This window comes from Dendrobates tinctorius, unplaced genomic scaffold (genome assembly GCF_039654945.1).
Source record: "Dendrobates tinctorius isolate UK_male_01 unplaced genomic scaffold, ASM3965494v1 ptg000120l, whole genome shotgun sequence".
Taxonomy (NCBI): Eukaryota; Metazoa; Chordata; class Amphibia; order Anura; family Dendrobatidae; genus Dendrobates; species Dendrobates tinctorius.
Window position 1 is genome coordinate 26,037,731 of NW_027361788.1, and position 27,971 is coordinate 26,065,701.

The 27,971-nt window shown below is 42.7% G+C and overlaps 2 protein-coding genes across 6 annotated transcripts; one reads left to right on the forward strand and one right to left on the reverse strand.

The window, feature by feature from the left end:
• Window positions 1–486: 486 nt before the first annotated feature.
• On the reverse strand, window positions 487–4,337 carry NAIF1 (nuclear apoptosis inducing factor 1). The gene is made up of 2 exons (XM_073590986.1): window positions 3,804–4,337; window positions 487–1,233 (listed from the first exon to the last, which is right to left on the reverse strand). Exons 1-2 carry the CDS (start codon window positions 4,243–4,245, stop codon window positions 767–769), a joined length of 909 nt encoding a protein of 302 aa, XP_073447087.1. The 5' UTR covers window positions 4,246–4,337; the 3' UTR covers window positions 487–766.
• Window positions 4,338–4,773: 436 nt separating this feature from the next.
• On the forward strand, window positions 4,774–27,293 carry SLC25A25 (solute carrier family 25 member 25). 5 transcript variants are annotated; one of them, XM_073590980.1, is made up of 11 exons: window positions 4,774–5,237; window positions 20,816–20,942; window positions 21,789–21,876; window positions 22,171–22,206; window positions 22,324–22,435; window positions 22,751–22,909; window positions 23,749–23,901; window positions 24,002–24,109; window positions 24,190–24,357; window positions 24,462–24,612; window positions 25,001–27,293. In XM_073590980.1, the coding sequence occupies exons 1-11, from the start codon at window positions 4,890–4,892 to the stop codon at window positions 25,183–25,185; spliced, it is 1,635 nt and encodes a 544-aa protein (XP_073447081.1). In that variant the 5' UTR covers window positions 4,774–4,889; the 3' UTR covers window positions 25,186–27,293. The 5 variants fall into 5 exon arrangements, with proteins under 5 accessions (XP_073447081.1, XP_073447083.1, XP_073447084.1 ...); XM_073590983.1 differs by lacking the exon at window positions 4,774–5,237 and adding an exon at window positions 17,534–17,780; XM_073590984.1 differs by lacking the exon at window positions 4,774–5,237 and adding an exon at window positions 19,819–20,011.
• Window positions 27,294–27,971: the final 678 nt, after the last annotated feature.

A 27,971-nucleotide genomic window follows, 5' to 3' on the forward strand; every position in this document is an offset into this window, starting at 1 on the left:
TCCTTTTCCTTGTATATGTAGAGCAATGATCCCTTGTCCTAATTTATTTGGACCTTCCTCCTGACAATTCAAAACTATTGGTGACCTGGAAGCCATTACCCATGAGGAATTGACTAAGATCCCTCAGGAAAGTACCATAACTTGATATCTGGCTATGAATCACGTTCACAGCAGGTAATAACAGCCGGAGGGGCCTAACTAAGCACTAAATAATTCTGAAAGTGCACAATTCCTAAAAAGTCATATTTTATGTTGAAGTTACATTACTTATGTTCAGCTATTTACATTGTTCTTCTTTCACTGGTTCATTGCAAACAGCAGAACATTTGTGAATTTTGCTAATAAACCAAGTTTATAATGGTAGCTGGAAAATTTGGATTGCAACTATTTACAAGCAATATAATGGTGTCCAAAACAGTCAGCGAGAGCGCCCCCTGTGCCGTGGTAAGGTATTTCTAAATAAATTAAGATACAAATGCTACAATAATAGATCAAAGATTTTACTATAAAAACTGCACAGTGATAAAACAGCAATAGTTGACCTGAAGTCTCAAAAAGTGACTTCTAATATACTCATTTCATGAAGGGCTTATGATCATAAAAGCAGAGTTCCTACAATTTTACTACTAATCAATTCTATTCTTAAAACACTAACATTTTGATAAAATGTCCTTTTTTTCCCAATCAAACATCCGAGTAGTCTATACCCGAGTTCCCATTTTTTTGCCACAAAGGTGCCATATTGGTGATCCACTGTCATTTCCAATCACTGGCTGATAGTGTTCGACTGTCCATTCGGAGTTCCTGACTCACCAGCTTCATTGGTGGCTGATGGGTCTATGATTCGGCTTTGTAGGAACTTCCGAACATCTTTGATCATCGGTCGTAGTACTTGAATGAGGGCACCCAGCGCTGCTTGAGTCCCTTCCATAGCCTGCGCTTGCCTTTCCTGGGCACTGGCCTGGACTTCCTGCGACCTGCGGATCATCTGCAGGATGTCGTTCTGCTGCTCCAGGTGTTGAGCGATCTCCTTCACGTGTAGGTTCGTCACTCTCTGTTCTTGCAAGAGCCGCGCGGAGTTTAGAGCAATTCGATTCTTCAGTTCTTGAGGTTTTCCCGTGACTTCTGCAGAAGGTGAGATTATTTCTACCGGGGTCTCACTACACGGGGCTTCAGTGGTGCAGTACTCCACAACATTTTCCTCTAAGGTGTGATAGGTGGTTTCTGTAGGAACTGAAAGCAAAGGGAAAAGATCATGTGAAGCACATAAAAGTGAGAACTATTGTACTTAAAAAGCTAGAAAAAGCAAACAGCCCCACTCTGGTCCATAGGCTGTGGCTGGTAATGCATCTTAACTTACTTGAGCTGAACTTCAATACCAGACAAAGCCCAGTGGCGCTGTTTCTAGACAATGAAAACGATTCTATCTAGTCTTAGATATTTGGCATGCATACGATTGGAAAACCGCTGGATTGCCAATTTTACAGCATCTTCATTGCCTTTACAATCATTTAGCCAAGATATGAATGGCGCAATATATTTGTCTTTTCACATCTGATTTGTTAGTGACAATGAGAACCTGTTTGCTCTCCTGACAGGTCTGTTGCACTACAGTAAATACTTGTATTTTTCATGAAAGAACAATTCTGGAGAACATTTTCTTACAGTTCTTATAATTTCTTATAATTCTGTGTTTCACCGTTCCTTGGTTATTTCTCCAAGAAAATGATTAGTTGCCAACTGGGTGTTACCATGTAATCCATGTCAGATAAGCATCTCCTTACACCGTGAGAACTGATTGGACATTGTCAGACTGTACTGGGACACACCTCCAAATAGTAACACCCGGTTGTTAGTTTCTTAAAAAAAATTATAGGAAGAACAACAGAGGAACGGCACAATGCATGAAGAATACCAGCATTTCTCAAGATCATTTTCTACTGTCAGAAAAAAGGACAGGTGCTTCTAGAATTAAACTACTACTCTCAGCATTCCCTGGCAAACGGCATTGGAAGAGGTCATCTTCAATAACATCTTCAATAACAGTGGTCTTCAACCTATGGCTTTCCAGCTGACTACAAGTCTCAACAGGTTGAGAGCCAATTTTGGAAATGTATCCAAGCCAATACACTATAAAACAGTCTTTTCCAATTTTACAAAACTCCAACTCTAAGGCCATGTTCACACAGAATTTTGTTTATATGAGGTGACAAATCTGATGAGTTTTTCAATGGGAAACCTCTTCAAGGTAAATCACCTCCTTTTTTAAGAATTTAACATTTTTTTTGGAGCGTTTTTTGCAGCCCTCTGTAAAGAACAACGATTGGAAGCGTCTACGAAAATTTCTACACTGCAGCTACCAATGCAGATGGTTGGGGCATGCTGAGAGTGTAGTTTTAGAGCAGAAGGAGACCTGCAGGTTAAAGTCTGCTATTCTATAAGATAATGAATATGGATTACATTTCCAAAAATTGGCAAAATTATTGAACAAAGGGTGCAGACGCAAAGCTCCTAGACAGACAGTATTTAGGCCCCCACCTACCATTTATCATACTGGCAGATGAGCCCCTCAGGACCCAAATGCCACTGCTACCTGTGCATCCACTAAACTACGCCCCTGAGTGGTAAAATCACCAATGGAAAGATGGGTAAGCACAAAAGGTTAAAACAAGTGGATCCCGGCCACTCCTTGATGACCTGTGATGTGACAGGTCGGATCAAGGTATATAAAGCAAGATCAGATGCTGAGAATGCATGGTAAACGGTGGGGTGGGTGCCAGCTCTGTTATACTGCCAGCATCTGCTTCTATATGGTCCACTGAAGCTAATAGCACCAATCTCAGACATCGCAATTTAAATGGTTGCCACCGAGTGCCATTGTGTGAAGTATGGCAGCTGGGAAAGTCTTGAAGACCCCTGTTGTACCCATCTTGGTACACCTATGAAGCTCAGCCACAGGAGAGATCCTTATTTTGACTATATACCTCTATAATCAAGTATTGCAGTATATAACACAAGCAATCAGACAGGTTCAAGACCCTCCAAGGGAGGCTAACAAATATAAGCAAATTGCAACAAAAATATTTTTTCTCAATATTAATAAAAAAACAGGAAAATAAAAAAAAGATAAACATATTCACCATCACCATGTATATAAAATTCTGAACTATGAAAGTATAAAATTAATTAACCTATAAGATGGACAGTGTAACGAAAAAGGGGTTCAAAACACCAAAATTGAGGTTTTTCACTTACCGCACGTCCCAAAAATGGAGTAAAAAGTGATGAAAACATATCACAAAAAATACATTTCACCTCACAGAAAACAAGTCGTTAAAAAGTGGGGACAAAAGCCAATTTTCTTTTACAAAGTTCTGATTTTTTTAACCACTAGTAAATAAATAAAAGTAAAAGTTTGGTATCGCTGTAATAGGGCTAACCAGAAAAACCAGGTTACTAAGCAATTTTCTCAATGCGGAATTGCATTTTGTTTTGTTTTTTTCAACCCAGTTGGAATTATTTTGTAGTATATTAAGCGGTATCCTATGAGATCCTATGAGATGCAGTATTTGTCTCTGCCTCCTGCTTGTAACAGCTGACAAGGAAAAACCTATCACAAGCAGGAGGCAGGGGATACTGCCTGAAGCCACATATGAATGGCGTCATTCAAAGCTACACAAAAACAAGCCCTTGAAAATGTAAAAAGAAAAAAGTTACGCCTCTTTGAAAATGAGAGAAAAAAACAAGAACGGAAAAAAAATACAGAACTTGGCGGCATCCTAAAAGGAAGATGGCACACTCACTTTGTGAAAGTGTTACGGTGCCCGGGGAACTGGTGGACACTTGGGTGGGTATTTCAGCTGGGCATTCTGGGGCAGGTAAGCTGAGGATGGCGCTTTCGCCTAATAAGTTGCATATCCTCTGTTGTAGAGGGGTGAGCATCACTGGCGGGGTGCCCACATCACCTTCGCCTTCCACCGTGGCACGTGCCTGTGACATTTTTCTTCGAACCTCAGTCTTGAGGTCCGACCACTTCTTCTTCACCTCCGCCAGCTCGCGGTGGCATGTGCTGATGGCGTTCACCCGCTTCAAGATGTCATACCAGGCGTTGGTTTTGGTGAGCAGTGGCACTCCAGCATTGTAATGGTTAATCAAGATGTGTTTCTGCTTCTCCATTTCTTCCAGGATGATTTCCACCTCCTGCTCTGAGAAATTCGTCTTCCTTTTCTTGGCTGGCGTAGCCATTACCTCCCCTTACTAACGATGTGGAATAGGCCGCAATACGTAAATTGCGTAAGTGGGGGCGGCAAGAAACCTACGCAGCGTAACGGCTTCGAGAATCTGCCTCTTTATCGCGTCAATTGCGGAGACAAATTGACGCCTACTTTAGCGTTCTGTGCAATCATTGGTGAAGAATGCTGTCAATCTAAACAGCGGGCCAATAGCAAAGAGATAACTCATTCTCGATCATGATTGGTTTATATTTGTGTCAATCACGATATCTACTTACCCATTGGTACAGGCGTTTATGAAAAAAATGAACGAACTGATTGATTTATGGGAAGCGGAAAAACGTCATTTACGTAAAAAAACAATGAATGTATAAAAGTACACGAGAAATAGAAGTTATTGACTAGCGGACGTTTAAAATGCGCCGTCTACTATTTCCCTCCTAATCTGCGAACTCCGATTGGCTGAATGGCCTGTCAAACACTTAATAACATCCAATAGCAGCATAGTCTTGCGCTTACATTAGAATGAGGATTCTTATTGGTGGTGAGAGTGGGAGGCGGTTTCTGATTGGTTGTGGGCGGGAAAAATGTGTGTAGACTACGTCAGGGAGGTGTGAGGTGATGCGCTTCCTGCCTGCCGCCATATACCGGCACTGAATGAGTGGTTCGAGCTTCGTCGCTGACGCCTCCCGCACCGGCAGCGGTTCCGTCTCTCCGTCTATGGCCCGTCCTCGCTCGCTGGTGTCGCCGCTGCTGAGCGGAGTGTTCTGTCAGTGCGATACGTTGGGAGGGGCCCCGCACACACACGAGGTCCCGGCTTCTCTGGCGGCGGCTCTGTCCGCGGACCCGTGCGGTGGAGCCTTGTGCGGAGGGCCCGAGCATGAGCGGCGCCTGCAGATCCTCTTCCAGGAGCTGGACGTCAATAAGGACGGCGCCATCTGCATCAATGACCTGGCTGTGGGGCTGCGGCGGCTCGGGGTGCACCGGACCGAGATGGAGCTGCGGGTGAGTGAGCGGCCGGGCTGGGGCTTGTAGTTCGGCCTCCGCCATTACTGCGCCTAGGCCACTGCTTGCTGTCGGTGAATGGTGACGTGGATCTCTCGGTTGTCTTTATTCTAAGTAGACGGACACGTTATAACTCCTGCCGTTGTACCGGACCCTCTGCTGTGACACATAAGGGGGCCATTCTCCATTCACAGGACAGATTTGTGTTATCATTGGGACCCCCAACCATCGTATGATTGGTGCCCAGAGATGTTGCTGTGATCGGTGAGACCCCCACAAGCTGTAAGAATATACATATGTATCCAGGGACACCCAATGCAACCAGATGCTCGTCTACCCTCCCAATTATCAGGGACATCCCCTGCATCCAGATGTTTATCTACCTCCTCCCCCCCCCATTATCAGGGACAACCCCCTGCAACCAGGTGTTTATCTACCCTCACACATTATCAGGGACATTCCCTTACAACCAGATGTCCCCCCCCATTATCAGGGACATTCCCTTACAACCAGATGTTTGTTCCCCCCCCAAATTAGGGACACCCCTTCCTTCAATCAGATATCTACCCCCCCTATAATCATGGACATCCCCTGCAATCAGATATCTGCCCTATCATGGGCATCCCTTTAATCTGAAATACCCCCTCCCTATTTATTAGGGACACCTCCTACAATCAGATGCTTATCTTCCCCCTATTACCAGTTACACCCCCTGGTTATCTACCCATTATCAGGGGCACCCACTGAAATAATATGCTTATGCCTCTTTCACACTTCAGTTTTTTACAATCAGTCACAATCCGCCAGGATTTGAAAAAAACTGATCCTCAATTTTCTTTTGAGGATCCGTTTTTTTCCCTATTGACTTTCATTAATGGCGGATTGTGACGGATTGCTGTCCGTTGCATCCGTTTTTTTTGAGGATCCGCCAAAAGTTGCTGTCCGTCACCATCCTCAAAGATTTCAAAACGGAGCTTGCAACGTTTTTTTCTATGGCGAATCCTCCAGACACTAATTTAACCCGAAATTCTTTCTGGGTGCCGGACAAAAAAAAAAAATTCTCCCTCTCCTTCCCGGCCAGCGATTCCTTTAAATTTCCTCATTTTCAGGATCCGTTGACTTTTTGGCGGATTTGAACTGATGCAAAAAAAACTGAAGTGTGAAAGAGGCCTTATCTAAACCCCCACATCCCCTATTACTGTATTTTGGTGAGCCCACCACAATCAGACACTTATCTACTCCCAGTTTCCTACTCCACACTGATGAGGGGCAATACCACGAAACAGCTGTCTGTGGATGGATACCATGTTTTGGCATAGGTGGTTTCCTTGATTGGAGACTGCCCTTCCCGTGGTTGTTCCTTCCCGGGGAAAGACCTGGCTAGTCATTGCTTGTGTTGAGAAACATGTGATGGTGTTTTGCATAAATCTCCCTGACTGTCACAAAGCTATTATTATATATCACCATTAATTCCATGGTGCTGTACATGAGAAGGGAGGTTACATACGAAGTTATAAATATCGTTAACAGTAAACAAATTTACAATGACAGACTGGTACAGAGGGGAGAAGACCCTGTCCTTGCGGACTTACATTCTATGGGATAGCGGGGAAGAGACAGAAGGTCGGGGGTGCAGCAGCTCTGGTGGTGATGAGGAGGCAGAATGGTTATTGCAGGCTGTAAGCTTTCCTGAAGAGATGGGTTTTCAGGTTCCCTCTGAAGCTACAACTCCCTTTGTCAGCCAGGGGGCTGTAATTTTGCAACATGTTGAGATCTGGTCCCTATCTTCATCAATTGGTTACTTAGGTTGGTTCCTCGTACAGTTTCTGATCTTGTAGGATAATGTGGAGATGATTGAGCTATCTCTCTTTAGGTCACGGCTATAGGATGTGACTCCAGTGATTGCATTGACTGGGGTAGTGTATAGCTCATCAGCACTGGCATGTCACATTCTCATTACAGTTCATAAACTGGCCCAGTTTGGGGAAAATTTGTATCTAGAAAAAAAAGAATTTGGTTAATAAGGAAAATAAGTATGGCTATTGTAACCTCTAATTTGCCAATATGTTACTTGTTATATGCCGGCTGTTTAAAATCATGTTTTGTTAACTTCATTCAGAGACCAGTTAGTCCGCAGACATCCTTGGAATGTGATGTACATAAGATGTACTTGCAGAAGCCGATGTCTTTTGAGGCCAACTGTCCTTGAAAATTAATGGTTTATATTTTGCTTATACTTTGTTTAATTACTGACATGCAACATTCTTTGGTGTGTTCATAAGCTCCATTGCTGTAAGCCAGAATATCAACTTAATATTGCATCCTTTTGCAGCAGGTCAGATCCCCCTCATATTTCTTAACATTTTTTATGCCTTTTAACCAGGGCTGTGGAGTCGGAGTTGTGGAGTCGGAGTCGGTGCTCATTTTGGTGGAGTTGGAGTCGGTATAAAATGGACCGACTCCGACTCCTAAAATATATAATAAATTGGGTACAGTAATTCAATGCAGGATGTGCTGAATATTTTTTTATAGGAGTTTGGGAAAGTTATGAAATGTCCTATAAATGACTGTTCTATTCCTGATCTAAGGCTACATTCACGCACAGCGTTTTTCCTGTGTTTTTTGAGGATACGTTTTTCAGCTGCAAAAGCTGATCATCTTTTTAAAAAACTGCATCACCTGAAAGGTTTTTGAGCTCATAGATAATGTTTTCAATAGCAAAAGCAGATTAGAAATCTGCTCTATCTATATATCCATTTATCCATATCTGTCTATCCATATCGTATCTGTACCAAAAAGAATGAAAACCGGGTAGTACACCAATATATATTCTGTTTTATCTAAATATCTTGATTATTGGATCATAAAAATGATTAAATGTCTGAGGTTCACATTGTACTACAATAAATTTTTCACTTAAATATAAGCAATATGTGTCGGAGTCGGTGTAAGGGAAATTGAGGAGTCGGAGTCGCAGGTTTGGCTTACCGACTCCACAGCCCTGCTTTTAACTGCAACTTTTAGTTTTCGCCTGTTAACACCGTTTGTTTTGTTTTTTTTTTATCATGACAAATTACTAGGTCATAATGAACAAACAAAAATCAGATTCCGCATAAATCAACTTTTTTGGGGTACATCAGTTTGTCACAAATTCGGCAAAATGGTGACTAGCCATGCTGCCATTTTTCAGGATTTTTATTTTTTATAGCTCTAGGAAGGGGATGAGAAATGTTTTTTGCTCCATCTTCTGACTATGGCAGTGATCTGTGAAGGCAGAACAGGTGAGGGTCAGGATTATGCAGAGCTGTAGTCGATAATCCAAGTCTCTTGACTACCGTACTTAATTTTCCTGACTCCACCACTCTGACCCCACAGCACTGGTCACTACTCAGCATGTACATAAAGTGCAGAACAGCTCAGCTAAAAGCTGAGATCCTTATATCGGGAACAGACCTTTAAAGGATATTTCATAACTTTCCCAAATACCTATGAAAACATTTACAGCACATCCTGCTTTGTACTACTGTAACCAATTATGTATTTTAGGAGACAGTCTGTTCATTTCATACCAATTCCACCAAAATGGACATAGGCTCTGACTCCACCGCCCTGGGTTTATGACAGTATACTTTATACACACCCACCACACTTTCCCATTTGTTATGCTTCAGGTTTTGGAGCAGATTCAATTTAAACTGAATTTTTTTTTTTTCTTTAATGCATTAGAGATTTTCGTCTGTAATCGTATCCAGTCTCTTGCATGATAACCACTTCCAAATGTATGTCATCAAGGTACAACTGATGGGTTGTACTTTCTGTTCCTATTTTCTCGCATGTTAAAAATTCACAAATGACCCACCATGCCCTCACACATAAAATGAACGGCAAAGGAGTGTATATTTCAACAATAATTTTATTCATGTATTTATATAACAAAAAATATGCCTCAGGTCTAAAGACTTTAAAACACACCACTGCTCAATTATAATATACAGGGAATATACATCACAAATGCACAATGTAATACCTTAAATGAACCCGTTCTTATATGGACCACATAAAATATGTGAAAAAGTCTCTATAAGTATTCCAGATAAAATCCTCAAACTATGGTTCATTGATACATTACGTTGCTTATCAGTTAGCAAAAGAAACAACTTAACTCTGAAATCAATAAGGTGCCACTGTGCATGTAAATGATTAATAAGTAACCAATAATACCCATTTATACTATGTCATGCTCCCTGTAAGAATCACTAAGACCAATCCTCAAGATTCCAATGAAAAAAGTTTTGCACGGTATATATATTTTTGCATAAGTGCTTCAGTGCATCACTAACAATCAAATGATTATGGCTAGCGGTAAAGGTTATAAGGAGCGCATGAAGACAATCTTTACCTTAATGGTGAGTATGGGAATGCCGCATCTTTCATCCCAACGCGCGTTTCGCAATCTCTTCTTCCGGGGGCGTACGCCCCCGGAAGAAGAGATTGCGAAACGCACATTGGGGTGATAGACTCGGCATTCCCCTACTCACCATTAAGGTAAAGATTGTCTTCAAAACTTTTTTCATTGATATCTTGTGGCTTTGTTTCTTAGTGATTCTCATAGGGAGCATGACATAGTATAAATGGGGACGCGCGCCCTTAGTTACCCGCAGTTTACATTGGAAACCAGTGTGCTGATCGCTGGTCTCCCGCCTGCCACACGCAGCGATGCGTGCTGGCCAGCGGGAGACCAACAATCAAAAAAAAAAAAAAGTCCAGGGCTTTTGAGTACGATCAGCGATACCCGGCAGGGGGGGCAGTTGCTGATACCTGTCACACACTTGTGTCAAAACTTGTGACTCAGCAGTGATCTCGATCGCTGTGTGTGACAGGGGGGCTTAGCACATTCAGCAATCAGTTGTTCTTTATATAGAGATAACAGGGCATTTGAGCAAGCACACATTTGAGGACAGTGAGTGCTGGTGCCAGTAATGTGATTCTACAGCTAACTACTGTTTAGAAATCAATGGGCTGGAGAGAGCTGACTACTGGTATGTTAGGAGTTAACATCTTTCCTGCAATGTAACTACTATTCTGGTGTCAGAGCTTGGAAACCAGCAGTACACTGTGCAAGATAAAAGCGATCATTGCAGGAGGCTGATGGCAGATAGGAAAATAATACGTTTTATTTCTATAGCGCCAATATATTCCGCAGCACTTTACTTTTCAGAGGGGGCTTGTACAGACGATAGACATTACAGCATAACAATAATCACATAGATCATAAGATACCAAGAGGAATGAGGGCCCTGCTCGCAAGCTTACAATTTATGAGAAAAAAAGCAAGTCCATTGCAAACTTGCTTATTTTCATACTGTCTAATATAAGTAATTTTAATAACTTGAGAATAGTCCTTTGTTTTATGATTGTCCTGTTAGTCTTGCAACCAATACTTCTCATCACATCCATCCAGTCTGTTGATTGGTGTCTGCAGGTAGGTTTCCAAGGCTTTCAATGTGACTGAACAATATTACCTAATGTCTCAAGGAAACTAGCATAAGTGTTTGCTAAGCAAACCTTACATTGTCAATCTACATATAGATACATGTGATCAGTCCTGTGTTTGCACATCACCTCCTGGGCTCTTACGCAGGCACTGACTTGAGTCTCCTACATAGATTGAGCTATCTAGCAAAAGGCTGAGACCAGCTGAGAGGAGGAAGCTCCTTTTCCACAGATGCCTGAAATAACTTGGGGATGACTCTTCATTAACATGGAGAAGATTCCCATCCCCCAATGTAACACAGCAGTGTGCAGGAACAGATCCTCATTCAGGCTTTCTAAGAACACTGCCCAGATGTCTAGAATAATGTTTGTATGGTGCCAGCTCAAAGGAAGCACTCATGCTGCCATGTTTCTGGTCTATATAGTACATGCAAGTGATAGGAAATTGTCACGACAGCGAAGTTAGAACAGCTTTCCGTCATCCTACTGACTAGTCAAGCAACTATTCCACTTAACGCCCCCCCCCCCCCCTTTGTCTTGTCGGTGATGCCTGTAATGCTTATAGAGCAGGTTCTTTTTATTTATCTTTTTGTATATACAAAGGGTGCCGATGCACTTTTCACCTCCCCTCTGAGATGACGAAGACAGACTCAATTCTATAGGCAAGCCATTCAAATGAGAATGAAATGAAGTGTGCACCCTTCCTGTTACAGCTCTAAAGTCTGATGATCTGCCCCCTTCTCATCTTTCAGAATAATTCTGCCTGCATTGCACTTCGGTAATGAGTCTATGGTTGCAGATGTTGGGGACTTGAAGCCTTTGTAGATTTACTGCTGACCTCTGCTCTTCTGTCAGGTCTTTCTGTACTGATGTGCGGTGACTGTTCTCTGGTATGGATTAGTAATTTATTACTTAGTCCAACCGTGGTGCTTATTGTGACACATGTGCATTTATGTATGATGTAATGTCCATTCTGTTACAACAGAGCCACCAGGTGGCCTATCACTCACCGGCCTTTTCCTAGTCTAAAGGGCCTGTCACACTTAGCAATATCGCTGTAACGTCACTGGTTTTTGTGTCACGTAGCAGCGATATTGCTAGCGATATCGCTATGTCTGATACTTTCCTCCGACCGGCTCCCCGCTGGTTATTACTGATCGCGCGAGAACGCCTTGGACCGTTTCTTGTCGTCAGCTTCCTGCTGGGCTTCCTGTGGCGCCGACGAGCGACACGTGGACGCGGGCGGGAAGACGGCAGGATCGCCTCGTCTGACAGGTAAGTAGCGACCCCCGACCCCTGCTATGTCGCTGGTGAGGTCTGCCTGTGTGGCAGCTCACTAGCGACCACTTAGCGATGCACCAGCGATCCTGACCACGTCATATCGCTGGTCGGGATCGCTGGTGCATCGCTAAGTGTGACAGCACCTTAATACACTGGAAGCTACAGGAAAAATCTAGTTTGGCATAGCATTACCTATACCGACAATGCTACAATCTGTAGCTGTGTTGTAGTCCTGTCTGTTTTGGGTTTCTTGTATAAGGACTACAGAAAGCTGGTGCTTTGTTCTTGGTGTAGGAAGGAGATGCCATTCATGTAACGGACTGTGACATGTCCCATGCAGATGTCAACTCTCCGGAAAACTACATCTTAAGTTTCTTTTTATGCTGGCCTTACACAGCGAAACCTTCACCTTCTGGGAGCGTTGAATCAGTAATATGTATAGACCACTATTGTGCTCTGAAAATTGCACTGGTATTCTACCTGATGCTAAGATTTGCATCACTCTCATTGAATGGGAAATTGAAGGATTGGTGCAACCTCTAATCTAGCCGGTTTTGGTAGGACTGGCTGACCAGTGACCTCTACTTTCTCCTCTGACAGAGGACTATGGGAAAGAGAAGAATTAAGTAGTTTTGAATGGAGGCCTCCGGACTCTCTTCCCATAGGTGGTGATGGGAGTGAAGAATTAGGCATCTTTAATGATATTATCCTTCTTTCTCCAATGCTCAAACTAATTGGGTGAGATCTGTTTATGAATCTGTTGTATAACCTCTTCACGCCTGTCTACCAGAGTCATTCTTCACCTCCGTTTTATCTCTTTATGTAGCTCTGCTTTATTTAAGCAGAAGATCACTGTGTCTTGTTGACTGAAGATAAGCCCTGCTTAATGTGCTTTGTATGTCCATCACAAATTTTAATCCATTTAAGATATTAACACACAATGATCTATTTCCTGACCAAGTAAAAGCCCTTGTCTCCTTGCACAACTTTCCATTGACTGACTATCCATTGAGCAATCTCCTTGTTTAGGATGCTCTTATGGTGGCCTAAACTGATGGCAAAGTGCAGATAGAAATCTCAGAAGAGGAAGTCAGGGAGAGGTAGATGTTGTCCAACTGCAATTGAAAGGCTCTTGTGCTCATTAGTTAAAAGCAGGCCAATCTTGCCTTTTCAATGGGATTGGCCAACCATCGTGTGAGTTCAGTCGCTCAACCTTTTTGTCCTGTAGTTGGTGGCATCTGGCATCAGTTTACTCCTCTCCTCAGAGAACACATGAGCACTCAGCTGAGCAGAGCGTTCATGTGTATAGAGGAGGCATATCTGTCTACCATCCATTATCTAAGGTGTAGTAACGGGAATCTGGCCAGAAATATATTTACATAGCCAGTCCTTTACAGGAAAATTAGTTTGAGTTGTTATAAAATGAGACTGAAGTGCTACAGTAGATCTGAATTCTCATATTCCAACTCTGTTCTCAGTGCTACCTCCACCTGCTTGACTGGAAGCTCTTTGCCTGAAGTCACACAGGAGGTGGGTGTGATGGTTTCAGATCTACCATAGCTCTTCAGCCTCTTCAGCCTCATTTGCATGTCAAGTAAAACACTAATTTCGTCCCAGAGAAAATGGTGCTCTAAGAAGGCCCTGTCTATTCTAGATTAGGTGTCAGAATTGGTTTCTAGCCAGAATGTAGAGCCTCTCAACACATAATAAATATAATATCGGCAGTTTCTTTAGAATCTGGCAGAGTTGGAATATGTTTAGAGAATCTGACAATTTCTCAATGATCCTATTGAACTGAAACATTTAGTGAGTGATTTTTGAGATTTTCTGTCCTGCATTCATACCTCTGGCTTCACCTCTCCTTTCTCTTTTTCTATACTTTCCTCTCATTGAAATTTTATAAACATTAGTTTGTATTTGTCTGCTTCTGTACAATATTATGTTAATCTAAGATCTAAGCTCATCAAGAGAATGCCAAGAATGTGCAAAGCAGAAATCAAAGCAAAAGGTGGCTACTTTGAAGAACCTCGAATATACAGTAAGACATACAGTATTTTCAGTTATTTCACACTTTTTTGTTAATTACCGTATATAATTCCACATGTGTTAATTCATAGTTTTGATGCCTTCAGAGTGAATCTACAATTTTCATAGTCATGAAAATAAGGAAAACGCTTTGAGGTGTGTCCAAATTTTTGGTCTGTACTGTGTGTATGTATGTGTGTGTGTGTGTGTATATATATATATATATATATATATATATATATATATATATATATAATTTTTTTTTTTTTTTTTTTTTTACTATACGTACACACACACTATGACTTATCTCGGCTAAGTTAAAGCCTAGATCCTCAGGCTATATTCACACTATGGGGGGGGGGCAGAACCTCATACTGTTCTGCAGAATCTCATACTGTACACCTCAGCTGCTGCAGAACCTCCTGGTGCACACCCCTACACTTGAAAATAAAGCCTGCACCTTAAGGCTGTGTGCCCACGTAGCGATTTTTAAGCGTTTTTGCCACGACTTTCGGCGCAAAAACGTTTAAAAATCGTGTACAGAACGCCCCCCATGCATTCCTATGGCATTCCGCACATGCTGTGCTAATGCTGCGCTTTTTTCCGCGGCGGAATCGCATTGCGGAAAAAATCGCAGCATGCTCATTCTTTTGTGCGGAATCGCAAAGAATTGCCGCGATTCTGCACCCATAGGAATGCATGAGAATCGCTGACTTCCCGCATGTGGCTATGCCCACCATGCGGGAAGTTAAGCGTCTCATGTGCGGTTGGTACCCACAGTGTGGAGGAGAGGAGACTATCCTCCAGGCCCTGGGCACCATACCCCTGTAAAAAAAAAGAATAAAAAAATAAAAAATCGGGGTATATTTACCTTCCGGTGTCCCGCGCTGCATTCCCGGCCTAAGCTTTCCCAGTAATGCCTTGCGGCAAGGCCCTGTAATGACGTAGTCTCGTGTGACTCTCGCTATAGCAACGCGAGACTACGTCATCACAGGTCTCGCAAGGCATTACTGGGAACGCTGAGGCCCGGGATGGCAGCGCGGGACGCCGGAAGGTAAATATACCCCGATTTTTTTTTTTATTATTTTTTTTGCATTTTAACATCCTATCTTTTACTATTGATGCCGCATAGGCGGCGTCAATAGTAAAAACCTGGTCACACTTGTCAAACACTATGTTTGACGAGTGTGACCAACCTGTCAATCACTTTCCAAGCGATGCTTGGAAAGTGCTTGAATATCGCACGCGAAAATCGCGATCATAATCGCGCGGAAAAAAACGCGCGATTTCTGGGAAGGAGTCCAGTTTTTAGTGCGCGTTTTAAAACGCTACGTGGGCACATAGCCTAAGAAGATGTGGCGGTGAATGCAGTCTATTTATTCCAACTATCAATTGATGTTGATGTGTTACTGAAGACGAGCAATGCCTTTCCTGGGCGTCCTTTTGGGCAGCTATGAGGTGTACCTGACTGATGCTAAAAAAAAAGTGTTAGTCTGTGTGCTATCCGGCTTTCATTCTTTTTGGTACAGATATGATATGGATAGACAGGTATGGATAAATGGATATCTATAGATAGAGCAGATTTCTAATCTGCTTTTGCTATTGAAAACTTTAGCTATGAGCTCAAAAACCTTTCAGGTGATGCAGTTTTTGAAAAAGCTCATCTGCTTTTGCAATTGAAAAACGTATACTCAAAAAAACGCAGGAAACGCTGTGTGTGAATGTAGCCTTACATCAGGAATAGAACAGTCATTTATAGGACATTTCATAACTTTCCCAAATTCCTATGAAAAAATATTCAGCACATTTTGCATTGAACTACTGTACCCAATTTATTATATATTTTAGGAGTCGGTCCATTTTATTCCGACTCCACCAAAATGAGCACCGACTCTGACTCCACAGCCCTGCTGTCACCAACAAAAAAAAGCTATTAATCTGCAGGCTAATAGCCTTACTAACTTGCCTCCCACCTGCACTTACCCAAACAATGCAGGGAGAAGTTTAACTTTTAATCTCCTCTGCAGCGTCCTGTCTCTGCATTAGGGCTGGTTGTCACTAAATCCCCCGTCACACATAACGATGTCCTAGCGATCCCACCAACGATCCGACATGGATGGGATCGCTGGGACATCGTTAGGCTGATCGCTGGTGAGCTGTCACATAGCCCCAGTGATCAGGACCAGCGACGCAGGTTTCTAATGTAAATGTCGGGTATCCAGGAGCTGCGGCTCTTGGATACCCGCTGTTTACCTTGGAAACCAACGTACATGCTGGTTTCCAAGGTAAACATCGGGCATCTAGGAGCCGCGTGACTCCTGGATACCCGCTGTTTACCTTGGAAACCAGCGTGTACATGTACGCCGGTTTCCAAGGTAAACAGCGGGTATCCAGGAGTCGCGTTACTCCTGGATACTCGACGTTTACATTAGAAACCAGCGTCGCTGGTCTCGCTGCCACACGCAGCGATGCGTGTTGGGCAGCGGGAGACCGGCGATCGAAAAATGGCCCAGGCAGCACGATCAGCGATAACCGGCAGCGGGGGCCGTTCGCTCATCCCCGTCACACACGGCGATCTCGCTGGCGTGTCACAAAATCAGCGATCTCGCTAGCAAGATCGCTGTGTGTGATGGAACCCTTAGGGCTGAGAGTGTGGTTACCTGGGTCACTCTGTACTCTCAGACCGGTGACTGAACCAGCGATGGCGCCACCCCCGTGCCTGAAACCGGCATGTTGCCGGGGAGAATAAAGTTCATTTTCTCCCTGAAGTGTTCGGCTAAATGCATGCATCGGACAAGCTAAGTAACACTATTAATCTGCAGGTTAAGCCCATATTTGCAGGTTAATAGCGTTTTTGCTGGTGGCAGGTTCCTTTTGTGGATGCCATATAGAGACCCTTTGATCGAAGCATCAGAAACTAATTTTTTTCCCCAGTTATGGAAAGTACCGATGACGCTGGTAAAAACTGACAAATCTTTTTTGTAGGGGGAAAAAAAAAAAAATCCCAGAACTCCACATATTACAGATGCTGATAGCAATCATGCGTGCTATGCTGACATGACTTTGCAATAAAGAAACTTTTTAAGTTATCTCTTAACACTTTTATATTATGTAATATTTGCATTATTCAGTTTTCTATCCCTAGTTGCCATTGTTGTAAATGGGTAGATGAGGGGCAGATGAGGCAGCCAGACTGCAGGGTGTATGACTGAGCAGACCTTCCTGTGATTGCTGTATGTGCTGACGGAGGCAGTGATGCAGGAATTTCCTCCTGGATTCCCTGATGCTCAGTACCTTGACTGGAGAATGTGTTAATGTCGGAGGCTGTGATTGGCTGGACCCTGCTGCAGTGTGAATGCAGAGTCAGAGCAGCCGGCTACTGCTCCACTGGCGTGTGTGGGTGAGACGCAGGCTCCAGGTGCTTCTGCAGAAGATGCCACCAGTGTAGCACCAGCCCTGCTCCAATTTCACGTGTTCTCATCGCCTCCCGGTTTCTCATAGAGACTTTGCAGCTGCGGAGGATCACCAAGGAGTTTAGGGTGTGTTCCAGGTGACACAGCATCTGTGCACAGGATGATCCAGTATATATGGAAGGCCTTAGGCAAATATTTTCCCTGGGCCACGTGTGAGGGCTCTGGTAGCTGCAATAAACATGAGCCTTCCAGAACAGAGGGGTCGGAGCAAAGCGAATCTGAGGGACAGGTCATTCTGATGGTGGTGGCACCCATGAAGCACCTGCAGCAGGTAATGATTGCGTTAACCCCCCCATGAGTCAGCAAAATACTATCGACCCTCAGTATTCTGTTATTTCTGCTGCTTTGGTTGTGTAAATGTGACTAAACAAGTGTGCACTACGGTCTTATGCATGTGTTCAGAGTCATTCTCTACTTAATGTCAGTATCTGGGAGTGCTGGTCAGTGGGGACTCGTCTGTGCCCACTTTTGAGGTCACGTACTGGCAGAGGCTCACGTGCAGTGTTACAGCCTACATGGTCTCTTGTCCGAGAGGTCTAACGACGCTGGTACCGCATGGCTCCCTGCCTGTTCCAATTTTTAGTCTTTGGTCTTATGACTGAGATCTTCATGATCCTTTTTGCTGAAATTTCAGCGTTTCACGTGTAACTTTTTTTTTGTTAAATCTTGTGGATGTATACAAGCAAAAGGTATAAATTAATATTGCTAGATATGGTTATATAGGGGTTTTTCCACCTTGGACATTCATAGCATATTCTCAAGATATGTTGTATTGTAAGGGTTCCAATGGATTGTAATGAATAAGAAAATGCTCACACAAGAATTAAATTTACTAAATTGATTTACTTTAATAAATGATAAGATTAAATAATAAACAATATAAAACTATAAATACAAATGCATTAATCAGAAACAAGCATTATTCATACGTTACATTATTCAGATAGTCTCATTTCCATGTCATCATGTCCTCTCTGGTCTGTCACATCTTTCTGTGTCTCTCCCCCTCTCTGCTAATCAGTACCCTCCTTTTATATGTAAAAACTTCTCTAAAGCCTTAAATGTCCCAAAGTAAATGTGAGACTTAAACAGTATCTATTCTTGGATGCCAGTGAGACGACCCCCTGAGGCCAAATAGATGAGATTTCACCAGTTGACAATCCATGTGCAAAGTTAACACACCCAATCTAATTATGGCAACAAAGGTCCTTTGTTGGTAGATAAGTGTAAGCCAGTTATTTGTTCTGCTTGGACAATTTGACCATCTGGTTGAAACAAGTTTCAATGACCTTCTAGGAAGGTTCAAAGAGCTGAATATAGTATAACTGATTGAAACTATATCAATCGTTGGTATTAATTGGAGTGTTGAAACCATTAAAAATAAATCATAGTATACATAGGTCATAGATGCAGGTAATGGCTTTCTTCAGAATGGAGCTCCGCTGACCCTATTCTGGTTGAGGAGACTGCAGAGTATAGAAGGCAACGGATAGGGCTTCCCTAGTAACTCTGTGCCTGGCTGCAGTGGACGGCTCACCACAACCCTCCTTTTAGAGATGGGTGCAGGCTCCAGAGTTGGAATCCTCCCCATTGGACATTTATGGCATTTCCGATCATAACGGTCTAAACTGGAAATTCCCCAATTAACTTCACTGATCCTGAACAATGACAATAGGTGAAAGCAATAGTCTGCAAGAAACTAAATGAAACCCCCACGGATCCTGAAAATGGGGCTGTGGAGTTGCCTATAAGTGGTAACCTTCTAAGTTGAATGATTTCACATTTGACCCTTTTTAATCTACTGTACTAATTTTATTGACCATTGACTGTATTATACCAAGCTGTATAGACCCAAGATATTGGGGTCAGGGCTGTATATGTAACCCCCCTAAGGCTGGGATTTCCTGCCCTTCTCTCTGGCATCCTACATATACTAATATTTTGGTATTGGGTATGTGCAGCTTGTTAGGTCCTGTAACTTGTGGTGTTCACCTATAAATAATGCCACCTGTGAGTCTGCGGTCACCCCCTAACTCCCCCGGTCCATGGCCGCTGTCATGTAGCTCCTTCCCTCAGGCTGTTGCATTAGTTACATGGCTGGAGAATCCCTAATGCAGGAGGGAACATGCCTCTGCTGCCATTGGCTGCCTTCAGAAGGCTGGTCATATCAGCTGGACAGACTACAATGGGAGGGGGCATGCATCAGTCATCCAATCACAGCTGGGCACAGACACCTAGGACTTGGGACCTACCAGCTTGTACAGTTTCACTAGTAGAAGCCGGCAACTGCACAGATAAGGCTCAGTTACCAGGTGTAAGGCAGGTGTAAGCAGCACCTTTGCCATGCTTTGTCTCAGCTTATACGTACCGGTGCTAGATCAGTCCCCGGCTGAGTTTCAGTACTTCGAATCAGACGGGCTCCCTTCAGAGCTGAAATCTATCTTTAGTCTAAGTGTGCTGATCCCGTCTCAGGAATTCTCTACCTACCGTACATGGAGGCAGGTGAGTCCTTTGCTGACTTTCTGGGCTTGTTGGACTTTTTTTTTTTTTTTTTTTTCTTACCTTTGCTTTGTAGTACTTTTAGCTTTTCTGTCTTTTATATAGTATGCATTTCTCTGCTGTAATAATCCAATCTAATGTCAGTTATTGCGAAATAAAATTAACTAACAACTATACACCTGGTTTGTATTGTGTGGCTGCTGACCGTAATCAGCTGCTACCTCTCCAGAGGTTCTTTGTTCTTAGTTTGCAGTCGTCTGGTTGTTAGAACTTGTCAACTTGATGGGCTCCTCTGTGCCTCCTGGTGTAGTGTTCCTATGTCACACACCCAACTATCTTTAGCTGTCAGCACTCTGTGTCCCCTGGAGAGGGTCCTGTGACTGCAGCTCAGACAGTTTACAAAGGTCACTGTAAATCTCCCTGCTGATCCCACTCATCTCATCCCTTGCTTGACACCCTGATAGGGGGCCATATTAACCCTTTGGTTGACACTGTACAGCAGGATAGTTTACTGTAACTGAAGGGCTGAATATACTGACTGTTTGCATATTAACCATTTTGTGATGGCTAAGAACTTTTTTTTTTTTAAGCTTTTCCTCATTACTTAAGATATTTTCTGTCCCGGCTTCTGTCAGGTGTTACATAAGCGATGGGTTTGTTAGCTGTATCCAGTTATGTCATGAGCAGAGCAGGTGTAACCTGCCGCAGCACAGGCTGGTGTGTAATCCTGATTTAACGACCTAATGCAGCAAGATGTCAGCTTTTGTTACACCGTTTAACTCTTACTTTTCTCATCTGTTCCAACAGAAAATAGTAAAAGCCGGTGACAAGGACCAGGACGGACAGCTGGACTTTGAGGAGTTTGTGCACTATCTCCGAGATCACGAGAAGAAGCTGAGATTAGTCTTCCGTAGCCTGGACAAGAAGAATGATGGTTAGTATATCTATCCACGCTCCAGAGCAGTGCACCTGAACCAGGGCTCTGTGTTTGTTTGTTTTTTTTTTGGGGGGGGGGGGTTTTGTCATTTATATGCTTAGGAATAATTTATGGCAGGAGTCAAATACTGATACAAAAGTTCAGCTTTGTATGGTCCATAGCCATCTGACAAATCTGTATTTAGCTGATCAGGGATTATATTGGCTGAACAAGGGCACCTTTTAATGAAGAGGTGTGTAATAAATTAGAGGGTCTTCCTATTTTTTTATATATCTTGCTAGGCAATGAGTGTATCCTTTTGGGTCTTCTGCACTGAATTGCAGCACAAACCTATTCATTAGAGTGGGGCTCTGCACAGAGAGTGAGCAGAGTGCTCCTGTGTCTGGTCAACGGCATACAGCGCTAAAAAAAAGTGCTGCAGTACCATCATTTTTAGAGTGTACTTCCAGATAAAGGAGTTACTTAAAGGGGTTGTTCAGCGCTGCTGCATGATGGAGTGTCTGCACAGACCAAAGCAGGTATGTGCAGGGATTCATGACCACCAAGTGTCTTGAACTTGTCCTAGCCTAATGAATAGGATCATGCTCACATCATGTCAGGCACAACACTGTAACTGAGCGGTGCCAGAAAACCTCTTTAAAGTGAACTTAACAGCTGATCCATTCTGCTCAGTCCATGGGCTGTATGATCTCAGCCAGGTATGTGTGACTTAAATTCTGCAGCGTTTCATAGAAAAATATACTTTAAAGGCTGCCGGGGACCGAGCCCCACCCGCTGCCCCAGATTGCAAGATGACCATTACAATCTTTGGTGTTTAGGGAAACTTCCATTTTTATCCCACAGGAAGAATTGATGCCCAAGAAATAATGCAATCTCTCAGAGACCTGGGAGTGAACATATCTGAGCAGCAGGCAGAGAAAATACTGAAGAGGTAAGCATTCACTAAATGTCAGTCAGCTGTCTGTGTCTCGTGGTCTGTGTGCTGACTCCATCTTTAGTCATCTCGGGTTTCTCTCCTGGTGTACTCAAGTCATCTAATTAAACTTGACACAGTTCCTATACACCTCCTATCTAATAGTAGGCATGAGAAGTCTTGGCCGCCTTAGGGCCCTGTGGAAATACTTTGGGCTCTCGGTGGGTTAGGAAATCTGTTCCAGAATTGGCAGGGAGTAACTATTTGATTTGTGCTATCTTTTCCCTTTGCTTCTGTCTGTGTGGCTATCAGAATTAGGACGGGCCACCGCTGGGGTCCTGTCACCCAGTAAGTATGTTGTCTTGTCTTCCTCCTGCTGTGTCTTGTGAGTTGAGCATGTTTGCTGGTTTGTGATTTTTGCGACTTTTACATCTGTATGTAACTTCTCTTTCTTTTTTATTACAGCATGGACAAAAACGGGACAATGACTATAGACTGGAATGAGTGGCGAGATTATCATCTCCTTCACCCAGCTGAGAACATACCAGAAATCATCTTATATTGGAAGCACTCTACGGTAAATCCTGATTTATTTTTTTCTTAAGGAAAGGACAATTTTCTGAAGACATTTAGATCTGGACCAAGTTGCGCTTGGACAATAGCTGATCCCAGTAAGCCTATGCTGGTTTATACCGCCTGCAGCAGCTTCCAGCGTCAGCTGTAATATTCTAGGAACCGGAAGTTCTCGCCTTTTACATATGTACTGGAATGAGAAATTTGCATTAGCAGTGTGGCAATAGTTCTTGGTGACTGCATATGAGCTGCTGCCATGGCTTATACCTATTGGCTGGATACCACCGATCCTTATCCCGTGTCTCTTCTTCCTCTGCAGATCTTCGATGTAGGAGAAAATCTGATTGTGCCTGATGAATTTACAGTCGAAGAGAAGCAAACCGGGATGTGGTGGAGGCATCTAGTCGCTGGCGGTGGTGCAGGTGCTGTGTCTCGGACATGCACAGCTCCCCTTGACCGCTTAAAAGTCCTCATGCAGGTGTGTGCTTGGATAGTAGATTGGTGCTTCCATGACTGAACTACAACTTTGGCCTCACCAGGGTTAAAATCTACCATTAAGCAATTTTTTTTTTCAATTTTACAACTACCTTGTGAAATCTAGGCTTGTGCAATTTTTTTTTTTTTTATGACTGGTAAATGGTAGGAATGTTGTACTTTGTGTCAGATCAACGTGTGCCCTAGAACAAATTGCTTTCTGGCAAGTGGCCATTTTACTGGAGAACATCGCATAATGCTCCCGGCTGGCTTGTCGGTGAATTCTGAAACTAGCAACGTAAAAAAAAAAGCTTTCTCGGCAGTTTCACAGTTTGGCACTATAGCTTTTACTAGTCTTCATAGTAAAAAGCCAACACCCACTTGATTTATGATTTGTTTTTAGCCTGGCAGAAATAATTTTTGTGGAAAGTCAACCAAATACAGCACAAATCGGTAGTTTCTGATCAACAGTCCTTTTGCTGCTATCCCTCTGATCTGCTTTGTAATTTGTGCTTTCTAAGCTCCTGAATATTATTTTGGCTTCCTCTAATAGTCTTGGCTGATGTAATAAATGACCCTTATCTCTGGTTGTACTTATTTTGGAGCACTCAGATGGTCCAGACTCAGGTCTTGTTATTTTATTTATTTATTTTTGGAACAAGTATTCTAGCGATGACGCACTGGCAGCTCAGTGACATCGGTCTTTAGCCAAAGTACACAGGGTGGTCGGTTTAAAGCTGGCATTGAACATTCCTACTAGGATTAGATTAGCCTTCCACAAATGCAGCAGCCTTTGTATACGGATTAGCATCGGTTTCTAATACCTCATGTTCACTTTTCCAGGTTCACGCTTCCCGTAACAACAACATGTCCATCCTGGGGGGATTCACTCAGATGATCCGTGAGGGAGGCTTTCGCTCACTCTGGCGAGGGAATGGCATCAACGTCATCAAAATTGCCCCAGAATCTGCTATTAAGTTCATGGCTTATGAACAGGTAAGACCACTTGAGATGTGTATTGTAATTATTTTTTTGTGTTGTACCAATTCATGTTGCATGTGAGTCAGTAGTCCTATAACATTGTTGGTTTCTGCAGATTAAACGCCTCATCGGTAGTGACCAAGAGATTTTGGGAATCCGGGAACGACTTGTTGCTGGATCTCTGGCTGGTGTCATTGCTCAAAGCAGTATATATCCCATGGAGGTGAGTACAGTTTCTGAATCTTTTTCCTTGGCCTTGACTCCCTCAGCTTGTTAGACTGACACTTTTGATACCTCTTACAGGTTCTTAAAACACGGATGGCTCTGCGCAAGACTGGACAGTACAATGGGATGGTAGACTGTGGGAAAAAAATCTTGATCAAGGAAGGAATGTCTGCTTTTTACAAAGGATATGTCCCCAATATGCTGGGGATTATCCCATATGCTGGCATAGACTTGGCTGTGTATGAGGTGACTACAAAACTCTTATCTGAATATTAATCATAAGTAATACTAACTTTGTATAATCTGATGTCCTAATTGTTTATTTTTTTTCTCTCCCTTCTCTTATAAAGACCTTGAAGAATGCCTGGCTGAACAGATATGCCACAAGTAGCGCTGATCCTGGAGTATTTGTACTTCTGGCTTGTGGGACCATATCCAGTACATGTGGGCAGCTCGCCAGCTACCCCTTAGCATTGGTTAGGACACGCATGCAAGCGCAAGGTAAGACTTGGAGCAAACTTATAATGACTAAGCCATTTGGTACGTTCTATGCCAGGGACAGAAGCCAGCATCACGCAAGCTGTTGTGAAACTACAACTCCTAATATGCCCTGTATAGGAATAATGTAGTCTCGCTATGCCTTTCTAATTCCTGAGATATTATATTCTTAAAACTATACAGGATGGGCATGTTGTCTTAGATGCGTTCACATATCCGTGTAAGTGGTCCCTTGTTGCTATACAGATTAGCCACGCACCTCCTGAACTCCATAGCATCATGAATGTCAATGAGGGTTTTGAGTTTCAGGAAGACTCATGGTCTTGTATTGGATGTGAAACCAGCCTTAAAATCTAAGCTTTTTTTTTTTTTTTTTCTTCGCCTTTTCCAGCTTCTGTTGAAGGAGCGCCACAGATGAGCATGAGCAAGCTTTTCAAGCAGATTATACAGACAGAAGGAGCATTTGGACTGTATCGGGGTTTGGCCCCCAATTTCATGAAGGTGATCCCTGCCGTCAGCATCAGTTATGTTGTGTATGAGAACCTAAAACTCACACTTGGGGTGACCTCTCGATGATGGGTCATTAGATGCTACACAGTTATTGGACTGCAGTCTTGGGGCGTAACTCTCTGGATGTGACAGGGTCCCGTCTTCATTCTGTGAATGTGTTGAACACTAAAAGGCAACAGTAAAGCTGTGATAACCCCAGGAACAGAAGGATGTGGAACTTTTGGCCTCCAAGGAAGAGTCCATGACCAGATTTCCCGGTTGCTCCCATTCCAACTCCCCTTTTTCCCTTTGGGGCAACTAACATCTTCCAAAGCCAGAGCTGTGTTTACATTGTATTTCTTCATCATTTTTTTTATTTTATTTTTTTATTTTGAGTTCTACATCTTTTCCCATTTAATGTCCTTACATAGGATAGCATGTTTGACTTGAATGTATATAACAGTCTGACACCATGACCTGCAGAAAACATACTGACAAGGTGCAATGGCTAGTTGCAGCTTCATATCTGGCTCTAGATGGCACATAATCCCAGAAGTCAATCATTCCAGTCACCTGGGTCATGTGACATATAGAATCCTCTATATCCACAAATACCTGACACTTTTTTTTTTTTTTTTTTTTTCCTGTCATATCTACCCACTGGGCTCCAATGGCATTTGGCATCTAGGAATGGATCTAGCCCTCTCTTGGCATAACTTCTGACAAATGCCTTTAAGGGATGCCGCTCCTTAGTGAACAGAATACCTCCACGGAGTCTAGGTGGCGTGTACACTAACCATGCTGCCCACCCTAACCGCAGCATGGGGGCAGTCAGGTCTGCTATGTAAATTACCTAGCAAAAAGCAGATGTCTTAATATATGGAAAAGCTGTTGTCCAAACACCGTATCCCACCCTGTGACCAATATGGGATGGCGTTTTGTCTCACATTCCTCTTTGATTTCAGCCCCTTTTTACTGCCTAGCTGTATATTTATTGTCTATTTATTTAAAAGTAACACCGTTATTTTTGTTTGTATAATTATATTTAGAGTATTATGGCCTTTTTTATTTCACTAACTTATGGTTTCTTTTCTTCCTGCTGAGTGTCAGAGCAGATTGTAGGCAGTAGGTACTTTGGTCAGTCGCATATTGTAACCTCTGCCCTAATTTAATGTATTTTTTTCTTTTTACTTAAAAAGAGGCCCTCCCTGCTGGAAGGTGGATTCTAATCTGTGGATTGTATTTCACGTCAGCGGCTGTTAAACGAGTTCTTAGGTCATTGGGAGCAAAGAATGTTTCTGGGATACGCATACAGATAGTTTATCTGTTCAGACCTCATTAAGAAAACTTTGCACTTTAGGATGTTTGGAGATTTTAGTGTGAATGGTTTGCTGCTTCTTTTTTTTTTTTTTTTTTTTTTTTTTTTTCCTATCCAGTTTTGTAGTTTAAGATTAGAGCAGTTGTACTGCCTGCTCCATTTAGACATTTAGAACTAGAACTCCCAGCATGGTGTGGGAGATATAGCAGAAGAGGTGCTGGTCGCTAAATTCCTTTACTAGGACATTCGTAGACTGGATATTAAAATATGGAGAACTGGCTAATATACACTGCAGACTTTCTCCAGCGCATGATATAACTTGCCGCACATTAACCTACTGATCCTAGGGTGAAAAAAAGGAACCTAGGGTGAAAAAAGGAACCTTATTTTACATGTTGGGAAATACAAACGTAGTAAGAAGCTCATTTGATCAGTGTCTTACATTGCACCACTTGCCACCTAATTTTAACGTGGACCATGTACAGCTTCCCTTTAAATGACCACATGGCTCTTATCTCTCCAGTGTGAATGTTCTAGTATTGTAAGGATTTGGCAACCTGCAGCTCACCAATGGTTCTAGAACAGCCCATCCCAGTATGATTCACAGGAGGCTGAAGCTTGCTGGGACATGCAGTTCTTCACCAGATGGTGCTCCTGATGTTTTACGCTTACAGGACTAACTTCAGCCTCCACAGATTCCCTTTTGACATTCAAAAGAAACTATTGAACGAGTCCACAAAATGCTAAGCAAGAATCAATGCAAAAAAATGAGAAGTATGTTCATGTTGATCCTGCCTGTTGTAAGTGGAAAGCAGTTCATGCCAAGAAAGAAAGCGTGTACTAGAATCCGTTTAATAAAGGTCTTTATATTGTGATACTTGTGCTTTATGGTGTTTTTCTTTTTCTTTTTTTTTCTCTGCATTGACACTAATCACTTTCGTATTGGTGGATTCCAAGGAGTGCTTACACAGGTTAAGAACAAAACAAGCCTCAAGACTTTTTTTTTTTTTTTTTTTTTTTCCCCCCCAGTCTGCTCTACTTAAAACTGGATAGACCAAAACGAGAGTCTTCGAGTCACTGATGGCTGGAAGGAGCCGTCTGTTAATCTGTAACTTGCAGGGAGCGGCGATTTCATAACTTTGTCTAAAGTGGCAAAGTATAATCACTTGCACATATTAGGACCTTGTACATTTCAACAGCTGATAAATATCTATTCTAACTCACATTTACTACCCATATAAACTGTTCTAGCCTTCAAGTGCATACATGCTAACTAAAATAGAGTGATATGCCGGGGTAATTTTTTTTTTTTTTTTTTTTGGCTGTATAGAATAGTATAGTAGACTGCTAGTCTATAAAAAAAAAAAAAAAAAATCCAACATAATTTTAAAAAGTAGTCAGAAAATGACTTTAAATTGAGGTCTGAGTACCCATACTTTTCAGAACGTGGTATCTTGTGAGTTCTTTTAAGAATAATACTTTGGTCACCAACTTTTCCCCCCTGTGGGCTATTAAGTTTGTGCTGGACTCTGAGCTGCTGACAGAAGGCTATGTC

Coding starts and splice junctions, on each gene's coding strand:
- NAIF1 (XM_073590986.1), bottom strand. CDS start 4,245: ATGGCTACGCCAGCCAAGAAAAGGAAGACGAATTTCTCAGAGCAGGAG. Junction 1,234..3,803: donor CACCGTAACACTTTCACAAA/GTGAGTGTGCCA, acceptor CTTTGCTTTCAG/TTCCTACAGAAACCACCTAT.
- SLC25A25 (XM_073590980.1), top strand. CDS start 4,890: ATGAGTGGTTCGAGCTTCGTCGCTGACGCCTCCCGCACCGGCAGCGGT. Junction 20,943..21,788: donor CCTGGACAAGAAGAATGATG/GTTAGTATATCT, acceptor TTTATCCCACAG/GAAGAATTGATGCCCAAGAA. Junction 22,436..22,750: donor TATATTGGAAGCACTCTACG/GTAAATCCTGAT, acceptor CTTCCTCTGCAG/ATCTTCGATGTAGGAGAAAA.